Genomic DNA, 25663 nt, shown 5'->3' with positions numbered 1-25663 from the left:
TCTACACATAAAATATAAAAAGCTTAGAGCAGAAGTCAGAAAACTAACCAGAAGAATCCAATGAGATGACTGGGATAAATTTGTTAAATCTTTAGAACGCGATATCACAGAGGTTTTAAAATTTTTAAGACATTACAACTAGACACAAATGATCAAATAAAAACCAACTCCAACTCCCAAGCAGAATGGAAGCAACACTATTCCAAACTATGGTATAACCCAGGCACTACAGAATTGGAAGATGAATCTATGATAACCAAAGATGAAGAAAATATAACAATGAAAGAACTAGAGTTAATATTACAAAAATCAAAAAACCAAAATAGCCCAGGCATAGACAATTTGAATGTAGAACTATTTAAATATGGGAACACCTTACTAAAAAACGCACTACTAAAATTATTTAACATCATATGGCATAAGCAACAGATACCCAAAGATTGGGAAACAGGAATAGTAATCAATTTACACAAAAAAGGCTCCAGAAATAACCCTAACAACTACAGAGGGATAACACTGCTGTCAACTGCTGCAAAGCTATACTCTAATATACTAAAGAATAAACTTAATAAATACAGTGAACAATTCTTAGAAGAAGAACAATGTGGGTTCAGAAAAGGGAGAAGCACAATAGATGCCATTTTTTCACCACAACAAATTTTGGAGAAAAGAAGAGAATTCAATCTACCAACATTTCTGCTTTTGATTGATTATGAAAAAGCATATGACAATGTAAACCGGGAAAAACATTGGCAGATTCTACGTGAAGAAAATATCCCAACCCAACTCCGGAAAGCGATCCAAAGCCTATATAAAAACTCAAAAGTCTGTATAAAATATTCTAATGGCCAACTATCAGACCCAATTAACACCAATAAAGGAGTGAAACAAGGATGTGGACTATCACCAAATTTATTTAATATCTACATCAATAGAATTTCTAAAGAATGGAAACAAACAATTAACAATGGAATACAGTTGAACAACAGGAATAAAATCCAAACTATATTATATGCTGATGATCAAGTAATAATTGCAAAATCTGAACATGAACTACAGATAGCAACAAATGAACTTAATAAAATAGGCAAAAAGTATGAGATGAAAATCTCCACCTCAAAAACAAAATCAATGGGATTATGTGGAAAAAACATACAAAGAGTCAAAATTGTTATTGATGATAAAATAATAGAACAAATATCTGACTTCACCTATTTGGGAAATTTAATATCAAATGAAAGGAAAGACATCCACACTAAACTACAAAAATATAATAAAATGAATGGAACGATTAAACGCCACTTCGGAAAACAAATGACAATTGAAACAAAATTACGACTGCACAACATCACTTCAAAACCAGCTCTCTTCTACAGCTGTGAGACTTCGGTCATAAATAAGAAAGATGCACACAAACTAGAAGCAGCACAAATGAGATTTTTAAGACCATTATTAGGCTTTACAAGACTAGATCACCAAAGAAATTTAGATATCCGCGAGAAATTAAAAGTAGATAACATAGAAATGACATAAAACGGTATCAGGAAAAATGGATCAGCCACATAGAAAGAATGAACCCAGACTGAATCCCAAAATTAGCCTTTAACTACAAACCTACAGGCAAGAGAAATGTTGGTCGACCAAGACAACGATGGCGAGATCAAGACCACCTCCAAGAGCTACAACGATACAGGTCTTAAAAGACCTAAGCCGGACCAAGTTCATGATGATGATGTTTGTTATTAATTGTTAATTGTTATTTTGGTTTTTAGGAGCATTAGCAACTAAGGCCATATTGCTCCGGGGATATGCAGTGGTCATTCCCTGACCTTTCCGCATCATCCGTATTTGGCGGTCATAGGCTTGAACCCCAGTCTAACCAAGAAGTGTGTGCTACGCACTACTGCTCCTTCCCACCTGGCTATGGAGACGCCTGATGATGATGATGATGAAACAGGGTTGTATTACAAGGATACCCCACACTACTGCATGAATTTTATAAATTCCTCTGCGTCTGCAGGAAAGAAGATCAAGGACAGGATTAGTTCTTTTAACATGCAACATGACAGGAACAATCAAGGTGAAGCTGTTATTTTCAGACAAGAGTAAATTGCCTAGATGTTTTAAAGGAGTAAAACAGCTGCCTGTTGAATATGCCAATGCTTGGATGACAGCTTCTTGGGATTTTCAATTCGATAAGGGAAAAAAAAAAAAAAAAAATTGCACTGGTTTTGGACAACTGCCCAGCTCATCCAAAGTTGACTTTCAAAAACATTGAATTAGTTTTTCTACCTTTGAATACCACATCACTGATTCAACCTCTTGACCGGGGAATAATAAAAACCTTTAAGACCTTTTATATTTGGATATGAGGTGAAGAATCATCCAGTCTATAGATGACGGTTTGAGAACATCGTCCGATATCACAAAACAGATAACTGTTCTAGATGTACTTCATATGACAATGAGTGCCTAGAATGAAGTTTCCAAAACCTACATTAGCGACTGTTTCAAAAAATGTGGATTAATTATTCAAGATGGTCAACTAAGTCACGATACTAATCACACTGAAAAGCTTGAAGACATGGGCGAACAGCAGTTTAATGACTGGATGGACATAGATGATGAACTACAAGTTACTACAGCTTTAACAGATGAATAAATTGCCCAGTCTGTTACTGATAATTTCACCAAGGAGGAGGAGAAGGAGGAAAATGAAGATGAACCCGAACGAATTCCAGTTACAAAACGGCAAACTCGTGAAGTTGTCCTGAGGAGAGCAGTGGAAGAAACTGGTGCAAGTGATCGTGAATATAGACTGTTATGCAATATTGAAAAATCTATAAATAAACTTTGTAGTAATAATTTAAAGCAATCTAAAATAAGTGACTATTTTAAATTATAATCATATTACAAAGTTTTATGTTTAATAGGTCACTTTGTTATGTAAGTAAGTATAAATTTATTTTTATTTTGCTAACCTGTGAATAATATTCTTCCGATTTTCATGCATCATTTAATTGGTAATAAACCTTTGGTAATAAAGTGTAAATTTCTGCTTTATGTATTTATTTTTATAGCCTCTGGATAATATTTGTCAATTTTCACTTATTAGAATCAAAATTCAATTTGCAAACATGAGCACTGTAACTGGCGCTTACTGTATTTTGAACACACAGCAAAAAGGGATAACTTTCTGTTGAAGAATATAATGGAAGGAAAAATTGAGGGGAAGAGGAACAGAAGGAACACCTGCAACTGGGTGGAAGGATAGGATCAGTGACCTTCCAGGTACAACAGTTTGCGATGCCACTCATAGAGCACAAGGTTGATGCCGTTGGAGGAAACTAATGGTGGCCACAACAGCTCCTCATGGAGCTACATGACTGGAAGATTTAACAGAAGCCAGGTGAGCAAAAGCATTCATCTTTCATCCAGGCAATGCCCACTCCCACATGGCATTTGTGATATGCCAGCGATAGGTATCTAATCTTGCAATAGAGCTTTTTAGCCTTGCAAGCTAAATGCAAGCAACTGAAATATACAGATATTCATGTTGAATCTGCCAGATGCCACACGAACATTTGGATTTCAATCTGGGGGATGAATGACCTCAAAAAGTCTAAAATTATCAAAAATATCAAATTTTCATTTGGTATTTTTTAATCGAGGTTAGCAAATCATAAGTAAAAGATAACCGGTTTCAATTCAGTAAAAAAAAAAAAAAAGCTAAAAATTTATTTAATTTCTTTGTAGAAAGACAAGTATGTCTTTCTACAAAGAAATTTAAAGACAGAAAACCAATAAAAATTGTTTTTTTAATTTTAACACAAAAAGTAAATGATAGATTTCAATCGGAATAGTTTTCCCTTGATAAGCATCGAATAACGCATAGTTAATGTGATTTTTAACTTTTTAGTAGCTCCATTAGCAATGGAAATGGATGGGGGGACACGAAAATTACTCACATTTTTCTGTCTGCCATTTTTAATTTTAAAAATATTTTAAAACTATATTTTAAACCTATTCATTGAGCTCTTTCCAGCAGTGTATAATAAGCTATAGGTTGCCAACAACATTTCCCCCCGCACACATTTTACTCCCATTTCTCAGACAAATTTTAGTCAACAATGATCAATACGGCATTATGTTGGCACACATGATGTACAAACCCATGCAAAATTTCAAGCCAATAGGTTGAGTAGTTACAGAGATACAATGCTGTGACAGATGGATCAGTTTTTTAACAGGATTTGCATCCAGTTCCTTTGCAACCACATCGTGGTATCTAATCAAATTTGTCAGACAAGACTTCCCCTTAACAAACCCATGCTGTGTTTGAACTATTACTGCAGTCCTGTCTAGGTGATCCTGTATCACCTCTTTAACCAGTGACTCCATTATTTTCCCCAGAACAGAAGTTAAACAAACAGGTCTATAATTATTTGTGTTCACCATTTGCACCCCCTTTGTGAATTGGGGATACATTTGCACATCTCCGGTCCATGGGGACCTCCCCTGACTGTAAGGACTAAGGCTTTAATTATGGCTAAGGGCTTGCTACTTCCCTTGCTGCATCCTTCCACATAACTGGATAGTTTCCATCCACCCCCAGGTGCCTTTTTTATGTTTAACTTCAACAATTTCCCCTCCACTTTGCTCTCAGTTATTACAAAATCACTTAGCTCCCTGTTAGAGTTTGATAAACTTCTGACATTCCCCTCCTTGAACAACTCCTCGTGTGAATGTAGATGCAAAATACTCATTCAGTTTATCACCTACTTGAGCAGGATCATCAATACCGAACCATCTATATTAAGTGGACCTATCTGATTCATTCTCTTCCTTCTAGAGTTTACATAAGTACAGGAAGCCTCATTTTAGGAAGGATGTACAGCTGCTGGAATGAGTGCAGAGAAGGGCAACAAGATTGGCAAGATTGGAACAAATGGTTGCTATTGCCAATAAAGGCTTAATTTCTGCAAATTACAGCGTCTGGAGAAAGGCATTTTTGAGGTGATCTTATTAAGGTGTATAAGGCCTTGAATGATTTGAGCAAGCTCAATGCTGATGGATTTCCTCCTCTTGCTCAGTTTACTCATCTGAGGGGACATAAATTCAAATTGCGGAGAGATAATTGTAGATGTGCAGAAATTTACTGTTAGCCAGCAGGTGGTTGATAGTTGGAACAAACTTCCATCTGTTGTAATGAAGGTCACAACTTAAACAAGTTCAAGGCAGAACAAGACAAACATTCAGAGTGAATGGATGGATGAAATGGGTAGGTGGGGTTTTTTTTTTTTTTTTTTTTGGCTGATGCTATATAAGCTTGCTTTCTTGCATCATATGCCTCTACTAATGTTAACTCTTTGCTGTTTTTGTTTGCGTCCTTTGCCAAAGATTTCTCGTAATTTGTCTTTGCCTGCCTAACCTCTTTTGTGACTTGATTACAGACTAGCATATATCTGCCACAGGCTGTGTCGCCTGATAATTTATATGCATCCCATACATTTTTCTTCTCTGCCATGAGCCTCATTAATTCATCTGACATTAATTTAGGCCTGAACCATGAACAGTATTTCTTAGTTGGTATGAAAAGCTTAGTAGGCTCCGAGTCCCTGAAGGCTTCCCATTTAGAATTCACCATTAGCAACATCATCAGTTGATCCCACTGTATTGAATTTAGACAGTCTGAGACCACTGTAGTCACCTTTATGAAAACAAAAACCTTTCTTTTTACCCTTGATGGTAGTTACATCTTTAAGTAAATCCCACATCAGTACCCTGTTATCACTGTCACCTAGTAGTTCCTTTATCTGGAAATTGTTAATGCATGAATAATCACAGCTGATAATCGGATCAAGAGTATTACTCCTCGAACACATTGCTGTAGAAAACAATTCTCCAATAAATCCACAAAAGTCTTGATAGCGTGCGAGTGACCAACACAAGTTCCAGTCAATATCTGGAAAGTTAAAATCCCCCATTACTGGCCCACTCTATTTCTCTGCACAACTGTTTGTTGTGCTCATCGGTCATTAGGCCTACAACACACCCCTACTCTCATTTTTCCTTTCCCAGTGTTTATGTCACACCAAACAGACTCAACATTGCACTGTCCACCCATGTCAACTGGATGCACTTCCTTAGATTTTATGTGTTTCTTAACTAACACCATGACCCCTCCTCCCTTCCTACTCTTTCTGTAAACATTGTACTCCCCAAATTTCAATTCTGTACTACTTATATCTGTGTGACACCATGTCTCTGATATCCCAAGAATATCTGCCTTTGATGCCTCGATCAGCACTTCGAATTCATCAAATTTATTTACTATTCTTCTAGCACTGGTGTACATGCAAGTATACATGCACCTGTTCCTACTCTTAGTTACCCTAACACAGCCCATGTATTTACTTGTTCCATGATGACTCCCAGCAGCTCTTGAAATCCCCCGCAACTTGCTCTGTAGGCTGCTGCTCATTACAACAGAAGCAGTGCAAGAATCACTTTTGCCTTTGCCTACTGTTAATCTTTTAGTCTGTGAATTCCCCCCCCCCCAAGCTAGCAGTTTTCCGACCCACTTAACACTGTCTCGATAACATCAGCAAATATTCTTGCACCCTTTCTATTTAAGCATATCCCATCCCTGTAGAAGCAGTCTCTCCTGTTAGCAAGAATTTTTATTTTGAAGTTGATCAAAATAAGGAAAGTTTCTGTTTTTTTGAGACACTCATTATATCATAATCTTACTGTTAGACCACTGATACTGGTATAGAATAGTGTTTCTCGACCTTTTTTTTTTTTAATATTTTGCCCCCTAAGGGCTTTTTTAGACAATTTTTTTCCTAATCGCCCTATGAAATTTTAAACAAGATAATACTTTATACTTACTTTTTTATTATGCTAATATTTTGTTCATTTTCTTACTTTGCTAATATTCTGTTCATTTTCTTACTTTGCTAATATTCTGTTCATTCAGATTCGGCTATGTATTATTGATGCTTTCGCACTATACTTATACATAGTCTAGACTTTTCCATAGCTTGAGGTTTATGCCCTAAACGCTTTATAGTCTACTTACTTTTTTATTCAATGGGATCTCTGAGCCTGATGCTTCTTAGCTAAAAGTTCAATGTTTAGTATGATGTTAGTAAGTTTAATTCTAATGAACATATATCAGTTCTGTTTCCTTTGTTAATATTTTATTTACTAAACTAAAACCACTTTCAACCATATAAGACATTAGAAAACAAAGAAGTACTTTGGCCATTTTAGACCACACTGTTGGATAAAGAAGTTTAGTTGCTTTTGATCTCCACAACTCAGCCATTCCACCTTTTTCGAATTTATGTTTGTATTCTTCGTTACATTTTAATACAAAGAGTTCTTGAGTTTTTCACTAGTGCACCCAAAATCACATCCAATAGGATTTAATATCCATGGCTTCACTTCAAAAGACAATAGATCTGAAAATCTATTTTTCATTTCACCGTTTAAAGAACACAAATGACCTGAATACTTCTTAAGGTCATTCTCAGTGAGAGATTCATTGATTTCAATTAACTCTTGCATACCAAGAAATTGTTTTCTCATTAAATTGCTTTCAAATATTTCCAGTTTTTCAGTGAAGGCTTTTAATACACATTTGCAGTCTATCACTATAATTAATTTCCCTTTAAGTTGAAGTGATACCTCATTCAGTTTTCGAAAAATTCAAGCCATATAGTATAAGTTGTTTTCGTGTTTCTGATCTCCTTTGCTAAATCTGTCTCCTTCACTTTTAAAAAAACTAATTATCATATCAAAAAGGTTTACAAAGCTTGTTAGACAGTTTCCTTTAGAAAGCCATCTCTGACTTTTGTATGTAAAAGAAGCCTCACATACTGTTCTTCATTATCAACACAAAAATTTCTGAAAAAGCAATTATATTTGCTATGCGACTTTATTTTATTGACAGTTTTAGTAACTATACTGAGAGATTAATAAAGAAGTGGACTACCATTTTTTGCAACCAGATGATGTCAGTGCATAATGCAGTGTATTGCAAGAATTTTGGGACATACTTCCTTTAGGTGGGCTATAAAACATTTATGTCTTCCAATCATGGAGGTAGCACCATCAGTGGAACAGGATACCATTTTTTCCAATGGTACTTGTTTTTCATGAAACCATGTTTTTACAGCAGCAAAAATGGATGCTCCAGTACAGTCAGTTTCTATAGATTTTACAAACATCTCTTCTTGCAATTTACAATCATCATCGAAATAATGAACGTATGCCACTAGAAGGGCCTTATTGTCAGTACTTGTGGATTCATCAATCTGAATAGAAAATTTTCTCATTTTCAGTTTGTTAATTAGCTGCTCTTTGATGTTAACTGACATCTCGTCGATTCATCTTCGAATCGAATCGTTGCTCAATGGCAATACTTTTAAAATACTAGAAGGATTTTGATAAATCACTGTTGAAATTACAATCTCTAATACAGGTCGTATGACAGTTTCAGAAACTGTATGAGCACTGCAAGTTTTTGCAATGATTTCTGAAATTTTATAAGATGCAATCATTCCATCATCATTTGTATATTCTTCTTAAACAAGGAAGAAACAGTGTTACGTTTCTCAAAATTCGGTTTTAAATTTTTAAAATATTCGATATGTTTACCAACTTTATCAGGATGTTTCCTTTTTAAGTGATCTAAAAGTATTGAAAAAGCCTCATTTGAAAAATAACTATTATACATAAGACACATAGGCTGTCTTGGGTCGAATGGGCTTTCGATAAAACCATAAGCTAAATATTGCCTCTTTCTTTCCAACACTTGACATGATTGATGATGGGTTGAATAACTACAAAGAATTAAATAATAAAATATAAATTATTTTTATTTGACTCTCATAGCCCATGTCACTCACGAAAATAAACTTCCACAAGGAAACAATAAATCAATACTAATTGTTGCTAGGAAAGTAGAAACAATACTGTACACTGAAACATCTCCATTCCATCCATGCCTCATATATTGACCAGTGAAACAAAAGAATAAATAAATAAACCACGTCCACCACGCTGCCACCAAGGTCGCAGCTTTTTTGAGCCTTTCTGACAAGGAAAGACGCAAACGGCTAGGATTGCAGAGACATTACCTCTGAAAGCACTTAGGCATTTAATGCCTATGAAAAGCAAAGGTGGCTGAAATAAATCACGTCCGCTATCTTCCTTTTATCAAAATTTCTCACTCGCTCCTAATGTAAATCAGTTGTCTCAGAGGAAAAGAAAACCCAATGAGAGAAATTAAATATTAAGGAATAAGATGTTGTCCATGATTTTTTAACCCCCCCAAAAACCAATATTCACCCCCGTTGAGAATCTCTGGTATAGAACATCAAGATTACCAATATTCCTCGTCACCTAACTGGTAATTTCGTCTTTTCTTAAATTCTGTGAGTTTGTGTCCTGAAGAGCTCTGTGCCTCAAATGATTCTAATGTTATGCAGAATTAACAATATGAATAATTCCTTCTTATCTGGTGATTAAGATTATTAAACACTCAATATTGACTCAGTGTTATGGTGCAGGTTCCCTTCATATCATAAAGACTTCATACCATATATCAGTTTGAACTGTAATTCTATTTTAATTTTGTAACATTGTTTAACTAGGCTGCCAACTGCAATGTATACAGTTTTGTGTAAATACCCTCTAGTTTATTTGTATCAAGGTTTTTTTTAACAATAAAGGTCTCACATACACACACACTAGTAGTGTCAAAATGATGCAAGTTTATACAAAATTAACTATTTAAAAAGAAAAAACAAAGTTTTCCCAGTCACATCTAATAATTTGCCCAGTTCAAACTATCCATTTCCACAATACTATCTGGACATTTATTCCAATACTCAAATTATTTCTGGCTGGCTGAAATCAAATTTCCACACATCCACCCTGCAACCAACCGTTGCCAATTTAAATTTATATCATCTTGTGTGTGTCATCCAAGAGAGAGAGAGAGAGAGAGAGAGAGAGAGAGAGAGAGAGAGAGAGAGAGAGAGAGAGAGAGAGAGAGAGAGAGAGAGAGATGGCACCAGAATATAGTTTAAGCAACACATTGAAAGTCTTAAACACTTTAATCAAGTCTACTTGCCTTCCAGAAGATGCAATTTACAGAATTTGAGCCTTACCTGGTAAGAGTACCATTTTGTGCTCCTCAACTAATCTTGTTTATAAGGCATTATATATATAATCAAAATGGGCAACACAGTCAGACACTCCATATTTTTAGAGATCCACTTGTGCATATCAGACTAAAGCGGATGTGCTAATTAACATCAGTTTACTTATCTATGTGTGCATTTTGCATTTCATTGATTTGTGAAGTTTATAAAGTATAAACTTACCTTCTATGCACCAGTGTATTTCGTTTATATGGCATTATGAGGGTATCATAAACTATTTTAAAAATGGAAACATAAAAAAAACACTATGTTACCAATAACTTTCCTACTTGCTAAAATCAGTGATATTCTCATATGATAAGCACATTTTGTAATCGTTGTGAGAAATCAGTTCATGCTAATTCATACATTTCTGTTATTTAATTTATTCTTCTTTTTTTTTAGCATTTTTAATCATTATCTTTTAACTAAATTTATTTATCAACTTATTAATTATTGAAATTGTTTTGTGTCTGTATATAGATATTTTTTTTTTATCTTCACTGTGCTACTAGTGTAGAAAGAAATATTACAGCTTATATTTCCAATCTGCAAGACTTTTGTGAAAAGAAAAAGTATATGCTAACAGCCAACAAGAAAAATCAGTAGCACACAACAGATGCATAAATTATGAATTTCTAAGTGTTGCTCATTGCTGAACTTTGTGTAAACCCTTTATCACACAATTGAATCTGAAAATCAGTTCTGATACTGTGGTAATTTAAGAATATCTTTATGATTATAGAAAACATTCATTTTTTAATATTTTTATATTTTACAGAATTTTTCATGTTAACCATTTCTTTTAAGCTGGCAATGATAACTTTATGATTTCAGTGATTAGGAAAAAATAAAGGAAACTCTCAAAATTAACAGTATTTGTTCTAGCTCCCAGCAGATATATCCTTGTTTCACGGCATTTGTCAATGTTAAAAAATGTGTTCCTTCTGAACCAGGGCATTATATACTTGACCATTCTGTTTTGAGGCCCATGTAGATGACAAGTTCCCAGCTCGCTCTCTCTCTCTCTCTCTCTCCCTCCAGGACATATACTAAATTCTTCAGTGACAAAATTTGACACGGTAATGCGCCATATTTTAATTTAAAATTGGTAGTTATTGCATTTTAAACCAGAGTTGTAACAAGTATTCTTGCACCCTGGGCAAAAGAAAAATTTAGGTGTTCCCATCCTCCCAAAGATAAGCATTATAAACAACTTGATAAAATTAATAGCAAAGCTATTAATTTTATCAAGTTGAACTATTATTTGGGAAATGATAAAATTCACTAACTAATCAGATGTCTTTCAAAGTAGGCTCTTTAACACTGTATACACCAATTCCAACACTTCTGTGGGAAGCATTTCAGATAGGCATCTTTTGGAATTGTTAATAGTTCTTGTGTCACATTCTGAATAATTTCCTGTTGTTTCAAAATCTGTGACCATATGGGGGGGGGAGAGTTTAAGCTTGAAAAATAAAAGACAAAGAAAACAGGGAGCTATATATGGTGAGTATAGTGGATAGGGGACCACAATAATGGAATACATTACAATAAATTCTTAGAGTTGGATGGTGATGCAGGCAGTTTTTTTTTTTGTTTTTTTTCGCTCTGCTGCATATGCATGCTTCCTTGCATCAACTTGCTACTACTAATACTAAATCTCGAAAAAAATGGTTTCAGTATAAATATGAAAAATAAAAAAATAAGAACAAGAAATAATAAAGATAAAAAACCAAATATATTGCAACTTGTCACAACTCGCTATGGCACTGCAACTTCAAGATAAACAACCATTCCAAACCTTCTGATCACACCGTGTATATATTAAAAATATATTATATATAAAATATATATTTATATATATATATATATATATAATAACACTGGCCAACATGATTTTTACCTTCACTAATATATCAACTGTTTGCAGTCAGTTTTTAGGTATAGATTTCAAAAAAATATTTAAAATATCAAAAAAAATATATATGGAACCTACAGTACTTAGTACCGTAGGTTCTGATACCTTTATACTTAGTAATGTATGTGGGATGAAGGTCGAGAAGACAAAAGAAGACTTGAATTTCTGTATATTGTAATTTTTGGGAAATACGTATGAAGGAAGGTGGTTCCATAAAACAGAAGTTGAAGGATAAATGAGGAAGAAGAATGGTTGGTTCTGAGTTTGAAGTTGGATAGTAAATGGATGCAGACTGGGTTGCAGCACTTGCTCAAACTGGTTTTCTAAACAAAATACAGTGGGGGAATTATAGAAGCCAATTCAGAAGATCAGTGCCAATGGAAGCATCTATAAAAAAGCATACAGTAGAAACATATAATTTTTGAGACAGAGGATGGAAATATTTTGTAAGAGATGGGTTGTTAATTAACCTGACTGCCCTCTTTTGAATGGAGTCTGGATGTCGAAAAGAGGTTATGGGGGCACCACCCCAGATGTTGCAACAATATTCCATGGTGGGGCAGATTTGAGCGAGTAGCTGGTTAGAAGAAAAGTAACATCAAGAGCAAAAGAGAAAACCCAGTTTTTTTAGATGCAGAGGGGCAATATTTGTGATGCTTTATGCCAGGAGAGATTAGGAATCAGGATAATTACTAATAGATATGTGATGTTGTCTAGAAATCTTGGTTTCACTGAAAATAAGCATAAGAACACAAAAATTTGAGAATTTTTTTTTTTGAGAGATAAAAAAAAAAAAAAACAAGACTTGAGTTTTAGAAGGATTGAAATTAAATTAACTAAGTTATCTTTGCCCAGTGAAGAATTACCCAGAGAATGGCATTTAAGGAATTGATAGTAGATATTTGAGAAGTTGAAGCTGTTTGTGTAGGATAAAGTTTTTCAAACTTGAAAGTGAAAGGTAATGTGCTATCACCAGCAACACTATGGATAGGATTTCCCATCAATGGAAGAAGGCCACTAATATACAAGGGGAAAAGAGTGGGAGAAAGAACTGAACCTTGAGGAACACCAGCATTAGAAGACAGAGCCATCTAGTGTCACCCAGTCAGAGAGAAAACTAGATATCCAATTACAAAAAACAGTCAGCAATCCATAAGATGGAAGCTTATTTAGAAAACATTTATGCCAAACATGATCAAGTCTTTGAAATGTCATGAGCAACTGCTTGATGAATTTGTTCTGTAGATGGGTAAGCCAGTATATCATTAGTGGATTAACACTGACAGAATCCATACTGCCAATCATTTTCTAGAGTGTATAAGTTGGTGATTAATGGATTTTTCCATAATTTTAGAAAGAATAAAAGTAACTGCAATAGGAAGATAACTGGATGGGAGAAACTTGTCACGCTTTCTTGACATCAAGATTGTTCAAAATTCTTCTGACATCCTTTTGACAGAAAACCACAGGAGCCATTGAGTGGGATGTACTGGGAATAGTAGGGAGTTGTTTACCAAGATCATCAATATACGAGTTAGGAGAAAAGTAGGATGCTAGTAGGCCAGCTTTATCTTTAGCTGAAGTGACAATGAAGTCCAGTTTTGACAGGGGAATAGAGATGGGCAAAAGTTGCAGCCAATAGTTTTGGCAAGAGACCAGAATGTTTGACTACCATTTGTACAAGAAACAAGTTTTCTACTCTTAACCTGTTCACAATTAAGTTTGGACTGATGAATAACTGCTTTACACAATGGTTGTGAGCTTTGATGTAAGCAGGAAATGAAAATGAGATCTGGATGCAAGCCAACTGCGATATGCAACAATCTTATCATGAACAGGCTTGGCACATTTATTGGAAAACCAAGGTTTAGATAAACGATGAGATTTTAAGGTGGAGTGTAAAATAAAGGATTTCATCCCTACAAAAATAAGTTCACCAACAATCTGAGCAAATATTGACATCAGAAAATTTAAAACAGTAATCTAACAAAGGAAAAGAAAACCTGCAGTTCATGCCAATCTGCATTTTTGAAATGCCAAACAACACAAGGTTGGGAATGGCCATGACAGAAAGACTCCATTGGAGAAGAGACCATCACCAAGTTGTGATCTGAGGTGGCTAGAGGACCACTCACCTCGACTGTATATTTAGAAGGGTTGTTTGTGAGAAAAAAATCAAGTGTGTTGGCTGTGGTTAGGACTGGCTGGTATTGTGGTAGTAAATGAACAATCTGTACAAAGTCATTAGCAATTGCAAAAGCCTCAGCATCTCTGTTCAGTTTTCTAGTCGTGGACCTAGACACGGGTCCAGGTGACTAGAAAACTGAATAGAGCTGGCGTGGTGAACATTAAAATTGCCAAGGAAAATTAACTGCACTGTTAGGAAAGTTTGACTGGAGAAAGCAGAACTTCAAAGAAAGGAAGTCTAGGAAATGTGCATATTCTTCATACTTTAGTTGCAAGATTACTGATTAGGACAAAACTTGGGCTCAATGTATGTGCTGTACATTACCTGCACCAGAAATCTGATGTGGCTTATTATGAAAATTAAAAGTATGCCTTTTGCTGTTCCTACGGTGTGACAAGACATGCAACCATACTGATGATCGCTTTTTTCTCCATGATAAAATATCAGGGATGTCCATAAAAAGTAAGCACAGCATCAAATATCCTAACAAATCACCAGCAATTTTTTTTTGCGATTTTATTTCTTTTTTTTTAAGGAGCATTAGCAACTAAGGCCATATTGCTCCGGGGATATGCGGTGGTCATGGGCTCAAACCCCGGTCTAATCAAGAAGCATGTGCTATGCACTGCTGCTCCTGCCCACCTGGCTATGGGGGCACCTATCACCAGCAATAAGATCTGGTGAATCATTGAATAAAGATAGCAGCAATGAATATAGCATGGAATCTTATGTTGCAGACTTTGCTGGACTTTTCATTTCAACACATTTGGACTACCAACCAGAAAATAATAAAAATAAAATAATAATAACTTCTGTTCCAGGGAAAATAATGGAGTCACTGTTTAAAAAAAAATAATGCGTGACCATCTACACAGTTATGATGCAATCACATCACAGATTTGTTAAGAGGAGATATTTTCTGGCCAATTTGATTGGATACTATGATGCAGTAACAAAGGAACTGAATGCACAAAAATTTTGAAATTCTGATATCAATACATGTACTTGAATTTCAGGAGAGCTTTTGATACTGTTGCACATAACAGACTGGGCGCCTCCGTAGCCAGGTGGGCAAGAGCAGCAGTGCGTAGCACATGCTTCTTGATTAGACCAGGATTCGAGCCCGTGACCACCAAATACGGAGGATGCGGAAAGGTCAGGGAATGACCACCGCATATCCCCAGAGCAATATGGCCTTAGCTGCTAATGCTCCTAAAAACCAAATAACAAACAAACAAACATACCAGACTGCTATACAAACTGGAGCAGTGTGGCATTAAGGACAAGTTACTGACAGGGATAAAGGGATCGTTGAGTGGGAAGAGACAGAGAGTGATTATGGAGACTGCTCTTTGTTGAATGATGTTATTAGCAGGGTTTCTTGTGGTTCAATGCTGGGCCCATTGTTGTTTTCTATATTTATTAATGATACTGATGAAAGTATATCAAGCTGAATGTCTTGGTTTACAGATAAAACAATAGTTTGCAAGGTTGAGCTTTCGCAACAAGATCAGCGTGTGCTTTTTCAACAAGATTTTCAAAAATTGGGTAGCTGGACTAGAAGTGGCAGTTGAAATTTAGCATTGACAAATGCAAGGAACACCTTGCATGGGTAGCAATAATCCCGGATTAATATACAAACTGTGTAGTGCTGCACTCATGGTGGTGGACAATGAAAAAGACGTGGGGTGGTTGTGCAGTTATATACAAGGTTTTCTGAGCACTGTAGATGGGCTACCAGGACAGTCCATGGGGTTTTGTCAGTATGCAGGAATTTTTCTATCAGGGATAGTGAGGTGATTGTCCTATTGTACAGGCCAGAGTTTAGCTGCGTTTTGACTACATATACTCTTAAGGTCCAGAGGTCTCATTTTGGTAGTGGATCTGCTGAAACAGGTGCACAGAGGGGCAATGGAACTGAGAGCAACAAAAGGGTGCTCTACCAAGAAAGGCTTTGGTTCTCAAATTGCAGTGTCTGGGGACTAAGCACTTGTGAGGTGGGTGAGGTGTTTGAAGCTTTTTAAACTTTTTTTTTTTTTTTCCAATTTAATAGATGCAAAATCTGAAAGAAGCAATTTTCATCGAGTCTCAAATAAACAAACTCCTCAAAGATGATGTGTTTGAAGCAAAGCTACAGGGTACTAAACTCATTGCTCAGCACATCATTTAAGGCAGTTGTGCATGGATTTCTTGGAAGAAGGAAAGAAGATGATTATGATTATTATGAAGATGAATCACTGATGCTAACTTTACTACAGTGTTATGTAGATATGGGCTACCGAATGCCTTTGAAAATTCATTTTCTTCAATCCTGTTGCAGTTTTACCCCTCAGAATTTGGGAGATGTATGTGATGAGCAAGGGGAAGGCTTTTATCAGGGTGTCCATGATGGAAAAGTGGGAGCAAGATTCTTGGAATACTGACATGATAAAAAATTACTGCTGGTTTCTCAAAAGGGAAAGCAAAATGGACTCTAAGAATAATTCTAAATGGCACACAATTCTAAAGAAACAGAATTCATTCAGTACATTATATGTTTGATTAAAGTATTTTAAAATGAATAAGACTCATTTTTAAGATAGCACATATATACTACTATATGATATTTTAAATGTCATTTATTAAGTTACTAAAATTTCTTTAAATGGAGAAATAATTTTGATATTTTTGGAATTGGCAGATCAATTTCCTTTAGAATTGCAAGTTTTGCTCCAGAAGTATGGATTTTTTTTTTTTTTGGCCAGTGTAATTAACAATAAGTAATTTAAAAACATATTAAAAAATAATATATATTATTTTTTCACTCCTGGTTTTGGTATGCCCAATACAAGTTCCCCACTTTCACTGCCCTAGTTACAGCTCTGTTTATAATGGAGTTAAAATTTATGTCATCATATATTAATCATTGTCTAAATTCAGCAGCAAACTGAAAATTTTTATTGAAATTGTTTTTTCCACTCACTCTACATACTGTGAAAATAAAATAGTTTATTATAATAAGATTTAATTTTTTATTTTAAATTTAACTGGTCATTTCTGCATTCCATTTTTTGAAAATAATAAGAGAGCTCTGTGGGGGTTTATCTAATTTTTTTTCTAGTAAAGTCTCTCTGGATACTATAAAAATAAAATAAAACATCTTACTATGGAAACTGTTACCTACTTTTTTTTTTAATCTGAAATGGTTGTTTTTGTGATCAGTGTGACTGATTTTTAAAAAGCAACAATTAAGTATTTATAACAATTGCTGTAAATGAATTTCACTTAATATTATAATAGCAATAGAATTATTTACCATGAAAAAATATAATAAAATCAAGAACTATTCATAATATTGAGCTTCAACACAAATCTGCACTCTCACTAACCCGATCAGGTTGGATCCCACTTGTGAATTTCAGGGATGTTTGAAACATTCACTTATTCAAAGGTTGCTGGCCATGAAATTATTTTCCTGATCAAATTTCATTAAATTCAATACTTTGAAAAGCACTAAGGCCTTTCATGGTGTACTTATAAATAGCAGAGAAGGCGTAATGCAAATAGCAGACGACTACTATAGAGAATTATACAAGGAGTGAGGGGATGATGCCAACAGTGGGGAAGATGGGTTGCAAATTAGTAACACATACGACACACCCGATATCCTTCCTGATGAGGTAGAACATGCGTTGAAGAAAATGAGAAATTAGAAAGCACCAGGGAAAGATCAAGTTACTGTAGAGTTGTTAAAATTGGGAGGAAGAGACATGGCACAAAAACTGGCAAGATTCTTCACAAAATGCATTAGAAAAGGTGTGACGCCTAAGGAGTGGAATAATGTTGTTGTTATTTGGTTTTTAGGAGCATTAGCAACTAAGGCTATATTGCTTCGGAGATAAGTGGTGGTCATTCCCTGACCTTTCCGCATCCTCCGGGCTCGAACCCTGGTCTAATCAAGAAGCGTGTGCTACGCACTGCTGCTCCTGCCCACTGTTACTGTTGTGGTTTTTAGGAGCATTAGCAACTAAGGCCATATTGCTCCAGGACATGCGGTGGTCATTCCCTGAACTTTCCGCATCCTCCATATTTGGTGGGGACGGGCTCGGACCCCGGTCTAATCAAGAAGCGTGTGCTACGCACTGCTGCTCCTGCCCACTGTTACTGTTGTTTGGTTTTTAGGAGCATTAGCAACTAAGGCCATATTGCTCCAGGATATGCGGTGATCATTCCCTGAACTTCCGGATTCTCCATATTTGGTGGGGACGGGCTCGGACCCCGGTCTAATCAAGAAGCGTGTGCTACGCACTGCTGCTCCTTCCCACCTGGCTATGGAGGTGCCTCAGTGGAATAATGAAATCATAGTTCTGCTGCATAAGAAAGGAGATAAATCAGAAATTGGAAATTATAGACCAATTAGCTTGTTATCCCACATCTACAAGTTGTTCACAAGGATCATTACTAACAGATTAGAAAGAATATTTGATGAGAATCAATTGAAAGAGCAAGCTGGCTTTAGGACAGGATTCTCAACTATCGATCACCTTCAAGTAATATCACAGCTAATGGAGATAGCAAATGAATGTAAAACACCATTATGCCTGGCAGTTGTGGATTATAAAAAGGCATTTGACTCCATACAGAATAAGGCAATGTTTCGGGCACTGGAAAGACAAGGCACAGATATGCCATATATTATGATTTTGAACAAAATATACGAGCATGCTACCTCCTTTATTAGATTAAACAAAGACAGTAGCAAATTTAAAATTGAGAAAGGAGTTCAACAAGGAGACAATATCTCCAAAGTATTTTACTGCTGCCCTTAAGGAAGCTTTCAGAAGATTAGACTGGTCGCAGAAAGGAGTCAATGTGAATGGAGAGTACCTAAACCATTTACGATTTGCAGATGACCTTGTGGTCATAAGCCATGATCCCAAAGAATTAGAGGAAAATCTTAATCAGTTAAGCAGAGTTAGTAAGGATTTTGGACTAAAGATGAATATGGCTAAAACAAAAGTAATGATGAACAAGTATGCCACAGAGAGGGATATGATTGAAGGAGCAGTAATTGAAAAGGTGGAGTCATATACTCATCTGGGACAAATCTTTAGCTGTAATAATCATAAATGGCTGGAAGTCAAGAGAAGAATAAATTTTGGATGGATAGCATTCAAGAAATATTGTCACATACTGAGAAGCAATATCCCAATTTGTCTGAAACGTAAAATAATGAACCGATGTATACTAATCACCATGACTTATGGAAGTGAAACTTGGGCACTCACTAAAAGAATGGAAGAGAAGCTGAGAACTACATAGCGAAGAATGGAATGAATTATATTGGGAATCAGACTGTTAATAAGAAGAGAAACACATGGATGAGGCAGAAAACTCAAGTAAAGGACATTCTTATCAAAACTAAAGAACTAAAATGGTCTTGGGCAGGACACATAGCACGAAGACAAGATGACAGATGGACTAAGAAAATAACTGAATGGTACCCAAGAGGAGCTAGAAGAAAACCTAGAAGACAATGACGGAGATGAATAGATGAAAAATCATGGGTTTGTAGGTAGCAAATGGATGGCCATTGCACAAAACAGAAGGAATTGAAAAGTTGCTGGAGAGGCCGTCATCCTGCAGTAGATTGAAAATGGGTGATGACGATGATGAAGGCCTTTCACAGTATCTCTAAAAGATAGTGAAACTCACTGCTTCACTGGATGTTGTTTTTTTTTTTTTTTTCTGGCTAAAAATTTCAAATATCGCATGTGATTATTCAAGGGTTTTTAAGGTTCTTGATGCTGTATTTTTTTTTTTTTTATGAAAACCCCAAACATGAAAGGTCTCAAAACCTATAGTACTTAGTACCATGCATGGGTTGAAGGAGAAGTATGGGGGGGAGGGGGATGCTGGAAACTTTGCTCCAGAGACTAAACATGGGTTTCACCACTTCAAGCCTCTAATAAGCAAAGTGGTGGTATACCAGTGTACCTGTTTAAAGTTGCCCTTTAAACAGGTGCACTGGTATACAGCATCAACCAAAAACAAAACTTGTGTGAATTTTTGATGATAAAAGTTTCAGTTTTTAGTTTTTGTGAAAAAAAAAAAAGTATGATATTTGCTTGCAAACTGTATCGTTAACCATGTTTCAACTCTGATTTCAAGAATTTTTTACAGCTATACTTTTATGGAGTAAAAAAAAAAATACTGGACTATATTAATTTTCCACAGATTTTTTGGTGCCACTAGATTTTGTCCCCTTCTCAACCACAGGATTTGAAATTAAGACAGCAATCAAGTAAGTCTCTTTTTTTTTTTTTTTTTTTTTTTTGGATAAACAAGATTGTTGTTTCTAAAGATATTTTTCAATCTTTTTTATTCAATATAGCATCAAAATTAAGAAAAATTTTTTTTTCTATTTTCAACTATATCTTGCCTTTTATCTCAAAAAACCTGATTGGTGAATTCTGTACATCAACACAGCTGCTAATGTTTTTGGCACCCACAAGAAGATTAAAAAAAGAAGTAAAAATACATTATCACAATCTATTCTTCTAGCTTTCCAAAAAATTTGATGTATATCTCACAGCATGATACTGCTTTGCTCCCATTAATTACTTAACATAATTATGTTATGTTACAAATGGCTACACGTCCTGCTGCAGAAAAATGACAGAGGTAAGGCTGTCTTACTGTAGTTTAATCAAATCAAAAAACTAAATAAACAATGTGACCCCATGTGGATTGTAGGTATATATAAATCTCTTGTCCTGAGGTGTGAAAATTTTTTGCAATACCATTGAAGTTGCCTAAATGAACAACGACCGATCATGACAATAAAGCATAAAGATATATTTTCTTTATCTCTCTCTCATACAAAAGATCAAGCAATCCACTTATCACAAATTAGAAAAGTTTAATATTAAAAATAATCTTTAACTAGTGAATTATGATCTGTGGGCTCAACTCAGAATCACTGTGAGTGCTTCAGTTCCAAGCACATAATCATAGCAAATTAAGATATATTCTGAACATGTTTTTGGAATTTATACCTTGTACCTCCCAATCTGCCACCAGGCACGTGAGGATTAGTTTAACCCCCTCCATTCCTATTTTAGCAAGTTCAGTCTAAAACTAACATTTAGCCAGTGTCTTTTTTTTTAAGCTTTTTCTTTGGCTTCCTCTTTCAAAAATTTGAAAACGCTCCATTGAAAAGGCCTAAAATAACCTCTACAAGCCTATAAATATATAAAGGTAATTGAAAACCGGCCCACCAACAGGACAAGGGCCAGAAACAGCTGAAAATGCTTTCTTAACAAGTCACAGCATGTCACGTTTTAACTCACTGGTAGGAGCACAGAGTTGTGCTCTTAAACCACCCTTCATCCAGCCATAATTCACTGTACCTTTCAATAAATTTTTTCTTGTTTTCCTATTAAAAAAGATGTATATGCTGAAAAGGCCAAAAGCACCATGCATCTGAGTCTTTGTATGTTTGTCAAAAAGATTACTGTTAAATACACTAATCTAACAGCAAATATGACCTCCTTTAACCCTCAAAACAGTCTAAAGTTATTAAAGAATGAATTTAAAAAGGCATTTTATAATGCCTTTTTAAATTCATTCTTTAATAACTGCATGGATCAGCATCTGTGTAGAACACTTATGTGTTCTATACAGATGCTGATCCATGCAGCCTCTATCACATTCCAAAATTTCCTCGGGATCCTATTTGTGGGGTATCCTTGCCACAAATTGCTTGTTCTGCCTCATCCAGCCGATGCCTAATCAGGTTGAGATCTGATAAACAATTGTAGCAATGAAGTAGGATAAAGCCACCTTCATCCTCTCAGAACCATTCTCACATGATCGTTCATCAGATCTCAATATATATTTAGCTGGCAAGAGCAAAACCTGATGAGGTCACTGCTATTATACCCCATTTATGACAGTGTCTGATGCATTATGTATTCTGATATACTCCTTTTCAGACCACTGTTATACTGTGCTGCCATTTGACTGACTGTTAGACTGTGTGATTCTTTTTAACCTTCCATTAGCCTTCTCACATCAACAGACTATCTCTGGCCATAGAATTACTATTGGCTGGATGTTTCTGGTTGTTCAACTATTCTCGGTGCAACCTAGATGTTGTTGTTGTGCATGAACAGACCAGCAGGGCAAGTATCTGTTATCCCTGAACCAACATATCTGGTGCTGACTATAATACTGCACTCAAAGTCGCTTAAATCATAGTGGTGGTCGTCTCTTAATCGGCTGTGTGCACATGGAACATGGATGCATACAAGCGCATGCACACACATAGACGTGTGCGCACACATGCACGCACAATCCCTTGATCTTACTAGTAATCTGCTAAAGCAGGTAGCAAGATTAAACGATAGCGTGTATGTATAAGCCTGGTGTGGACACAGTTTCTGATAGAGCAGGTGATTCCTTCAATGATGTGGAGGAGAGGTTCCTAATAAAATGGCATCCAATGGGCATATATATAAAAACTTACCAGTGTGCCTGTTGGGTAATACATAAATCTCAACCAAATAAATAAAAAAATGAATAAAAATTACAAAACAGCTAATAAAAAAACAAAAATGTTTTCAAGTTTACACCAATTTTTCAAATTTTCTTTTATCTCTTTGAAATTCAAAAATGACAAATAACAAGATTTATTATTTTTTTATTTTATATATTTCTGTGAAATGAAACTCATTTTTTTTAAGAAAGGAAAATGCCCAATTCTAATAAGGGATATAGAATGAAATTACAAGCAGTTTGATTTGATTAATATTAAACAAAGTGGAGTCACTAAAAGCAATGCCTCCACAATAAATTACCCATCACAAATTCAACTTTAATAAATTCTAATAAAAGAAATCACTCTACATTTACATATAATAAATCCTTTTCAAAATTTTATCACAATTTCCACTGTACACAGCAAGATAATACTGAATATTCAATAAGTTTAAAAATTTTAGCAAAAATTCCCAAATGAAAACTATAACCTTATTTCTGGATAATTATTTTTAAAAGTTATTTACTGGTACAGTATACAAAATTAAGTACTCCAATAGTAAAAATCTAAATTATTTGGTTCTATCTCTTATACGATTAACAATATTTCAAGTGCAATTTACAAAACTGCTATTCATTTCCAGCCTGTGAAACCCTTTTGCAATGTATTAAATAAAGGAATTGAAAGGAATTTCTTTCAAATTTTTAAGAATACACAAAAAAGCTGATTATATTTAAAAATTAATCTCAATAAGTTAGTTTATTACTAGCTGGCATATTCAATATGAAAAACAGACACTAAGTCAAAATCAAGCTATCCATGCAAAGAAAATGACTTAGCAAGAGTGCATTTTCAACCCTTGTTAAGTTCCACTTTCGAATTCAGAAAACCTAAATTAACATTTAAAAATCTTAAAAAATAAAAAAAAGATGCTCTTCACATCCTTCAAATACAGCTCAAAATGACTACATACACAAATTCCATCCTTTATAGTACAACTCAAAGGCCATTTTTTCCTAAAAACGGGCACGCATTTATAAAACAACGAACAAAAATAACAAATAACACATTAAAACATTAATTTAAAACGAAAACTTTATTAAAATAAATTTATTTTAACAACTACTAACAAAACACCTAACGGGAGCGCTCAGCATCATATGTCCATGAAGGTTTCCGTAGATAAATATGCCATACGATGAAAAAAATTGAAAAATCAACGCGTAAAGTTTTGGCGTGAAATATAAATTTTTATCACAGCATTCAATAGTCAAATCATTCCAAAATCACAGAAGCTTGATATTGGCCATCATATGCGAAAATAAGAATCATGAAAAAAGAGAATTAATTAACCACATCTCATAAAACTACCCAATAAGCTTCCACTACATATACTAAGCTACTTGGTATTCCATAGAAGCTTACCATGCTCAGAGTCGTCTGTAGCGCTACTATCGTCAGACAAATGCCCATTCGGACTTGCAGCGCGAGAACGGCGGCCGTTTCTGATTTCTTCTCCATTTCTCTCTGCCAGAACCATTTCGACACTTTAAATAACAAAAATCTCTAACAAAATTAATATTCTTCAGTGGCAAGCATAAAAAGCTAAGTGTGATATTCATAAAATACACTTTACGCTCCAGCACGAACGTCAACACCTGGTAATTGCTGAAACGAGGGAAGTATCGATGCGATTCACCGATGTAACCCGCTTCTAAGAAATATAGTTCGCCATTATTCGTTTATAAATAAACAAATACGGAAGAAATATGCTAATATTATGTTATTATTTTACTCACCTCGTATTCTTTTTTCCATCTATTCTTTCATAAACGTCTGAAAACAGTTATCGTTTTATGGTTACAGTGAATTGTACGGAAACCTCAGGAGGACATCAACTAAACCGTGTCACGCAATTGTTTCGGTTGACCTTTTTGCGAATTGTTTAAATATTCCGTCTTTGCTTTTGTTTTTGGCTCTATGATTGCTAATTAATGGCAGATCTCGGCTTTTTGAATATATATAGCAACATACAATATGACATTTACAACAAAAGCGTATTTTGGCAACGATAATAAGTATGAGTATATATGTACAACTATTCATGTATCAATGCGCTGACACAGCGATCCCTGCCTTCCCAGTGATGTTCACTCTTCCTATACAGGTGATGCTAGAAGCTAAAGCTGTTGAAGAGTGCTGAGCGACTTTAACTTTGGTTACATAGTGTATTTAAGCGTTCGCATTTATCATTTCATTATTCGGCGTAGTCACACATTTCTGACATTTTTTTTTTTTTTTGAAAAAAAAAATTAATGCATGCGCAATAGCAAATTAAAAAATGAAATGGAGGATCAGAATAAAAGAGATAATACATGCAAGTAGAAAATCTATTTGCACAATGATGTTCTTACTGCATGCTGATCCATCATTTCAGTTGTCTCCGAGGGATAAAATAATTAGGCAGGAATTAGGTTTGCCAAATCTATATTCTGGGGTGTGAACATTCACCAACTTTTCAAATTTGTTAATCCTCTGGAAAATATCATCAGGCGAACATTTTCACTTCATGTACATAACCTATAAGCTGTGTTTAAATCAAATGCTACAGAAATAAAAATTGTCTTGAATGATATTTTTTCTCATGTACAGAAAAACAATTATACATAATAAAAAATCATCATGAAACATTCGAAGCAATGAATATTTATTATAAAGCATTTTCATAAATTACTAAATTCGGCAGGAAAATTTCTTTTCTTTTCCTTATTATTTATTGATTTTATTTTATTTTTTTTTTTCTTTTCAGATCTTTG

At 34.9% G+C, this 25663-nt stretch overlaps 1 protein-coding gene across 1 annotated transcript in view; it reads right to left on the bottom strand.

Moving 5' to 3' along the window:
* LOC150083960 (REST corepressor 3-like) overlaps positions 1-24497 on the bottom strand; it is a 231415-nt gene extending 206918 nt beyond the window's left edge. The window contains exon 1 of the mRNA XM_090374969.1: positions 24273-24497. Within this exon, the coding sequence (XP_090231095.1) occupies positions 24273-24387 (115 nt within the window). The 5' untranslated portion in view covers positions 24388-24497. The remainder of the gene's footprint in view (positions 1-24272) is intronic.
* Between the last annotated feature and the right edge of the window lie 1166 nt (positions 24498-25663).

The sequence above is a fragment of the Mastigoproctus giganteus genome, chromosome 6 (assembly GCF_048544385.1).
Source record: "Mastigoproctus giganteus isolate SK-2022 chromosome 6, ASM4854438v1, whole genome shotgun sequence".
In the NCBI taxonomy this organism is placed as follows: domain Eukaryota; kingdom Metazoa; phylum Arthropoda; class Arachnida; order Uropygi; family Thelyphonidae; genus Mastigoproctus; species Mastigoproctus giganteus.
This window is presented reverse-complemented; position numbering and strand designations above follow the sequence as displayed.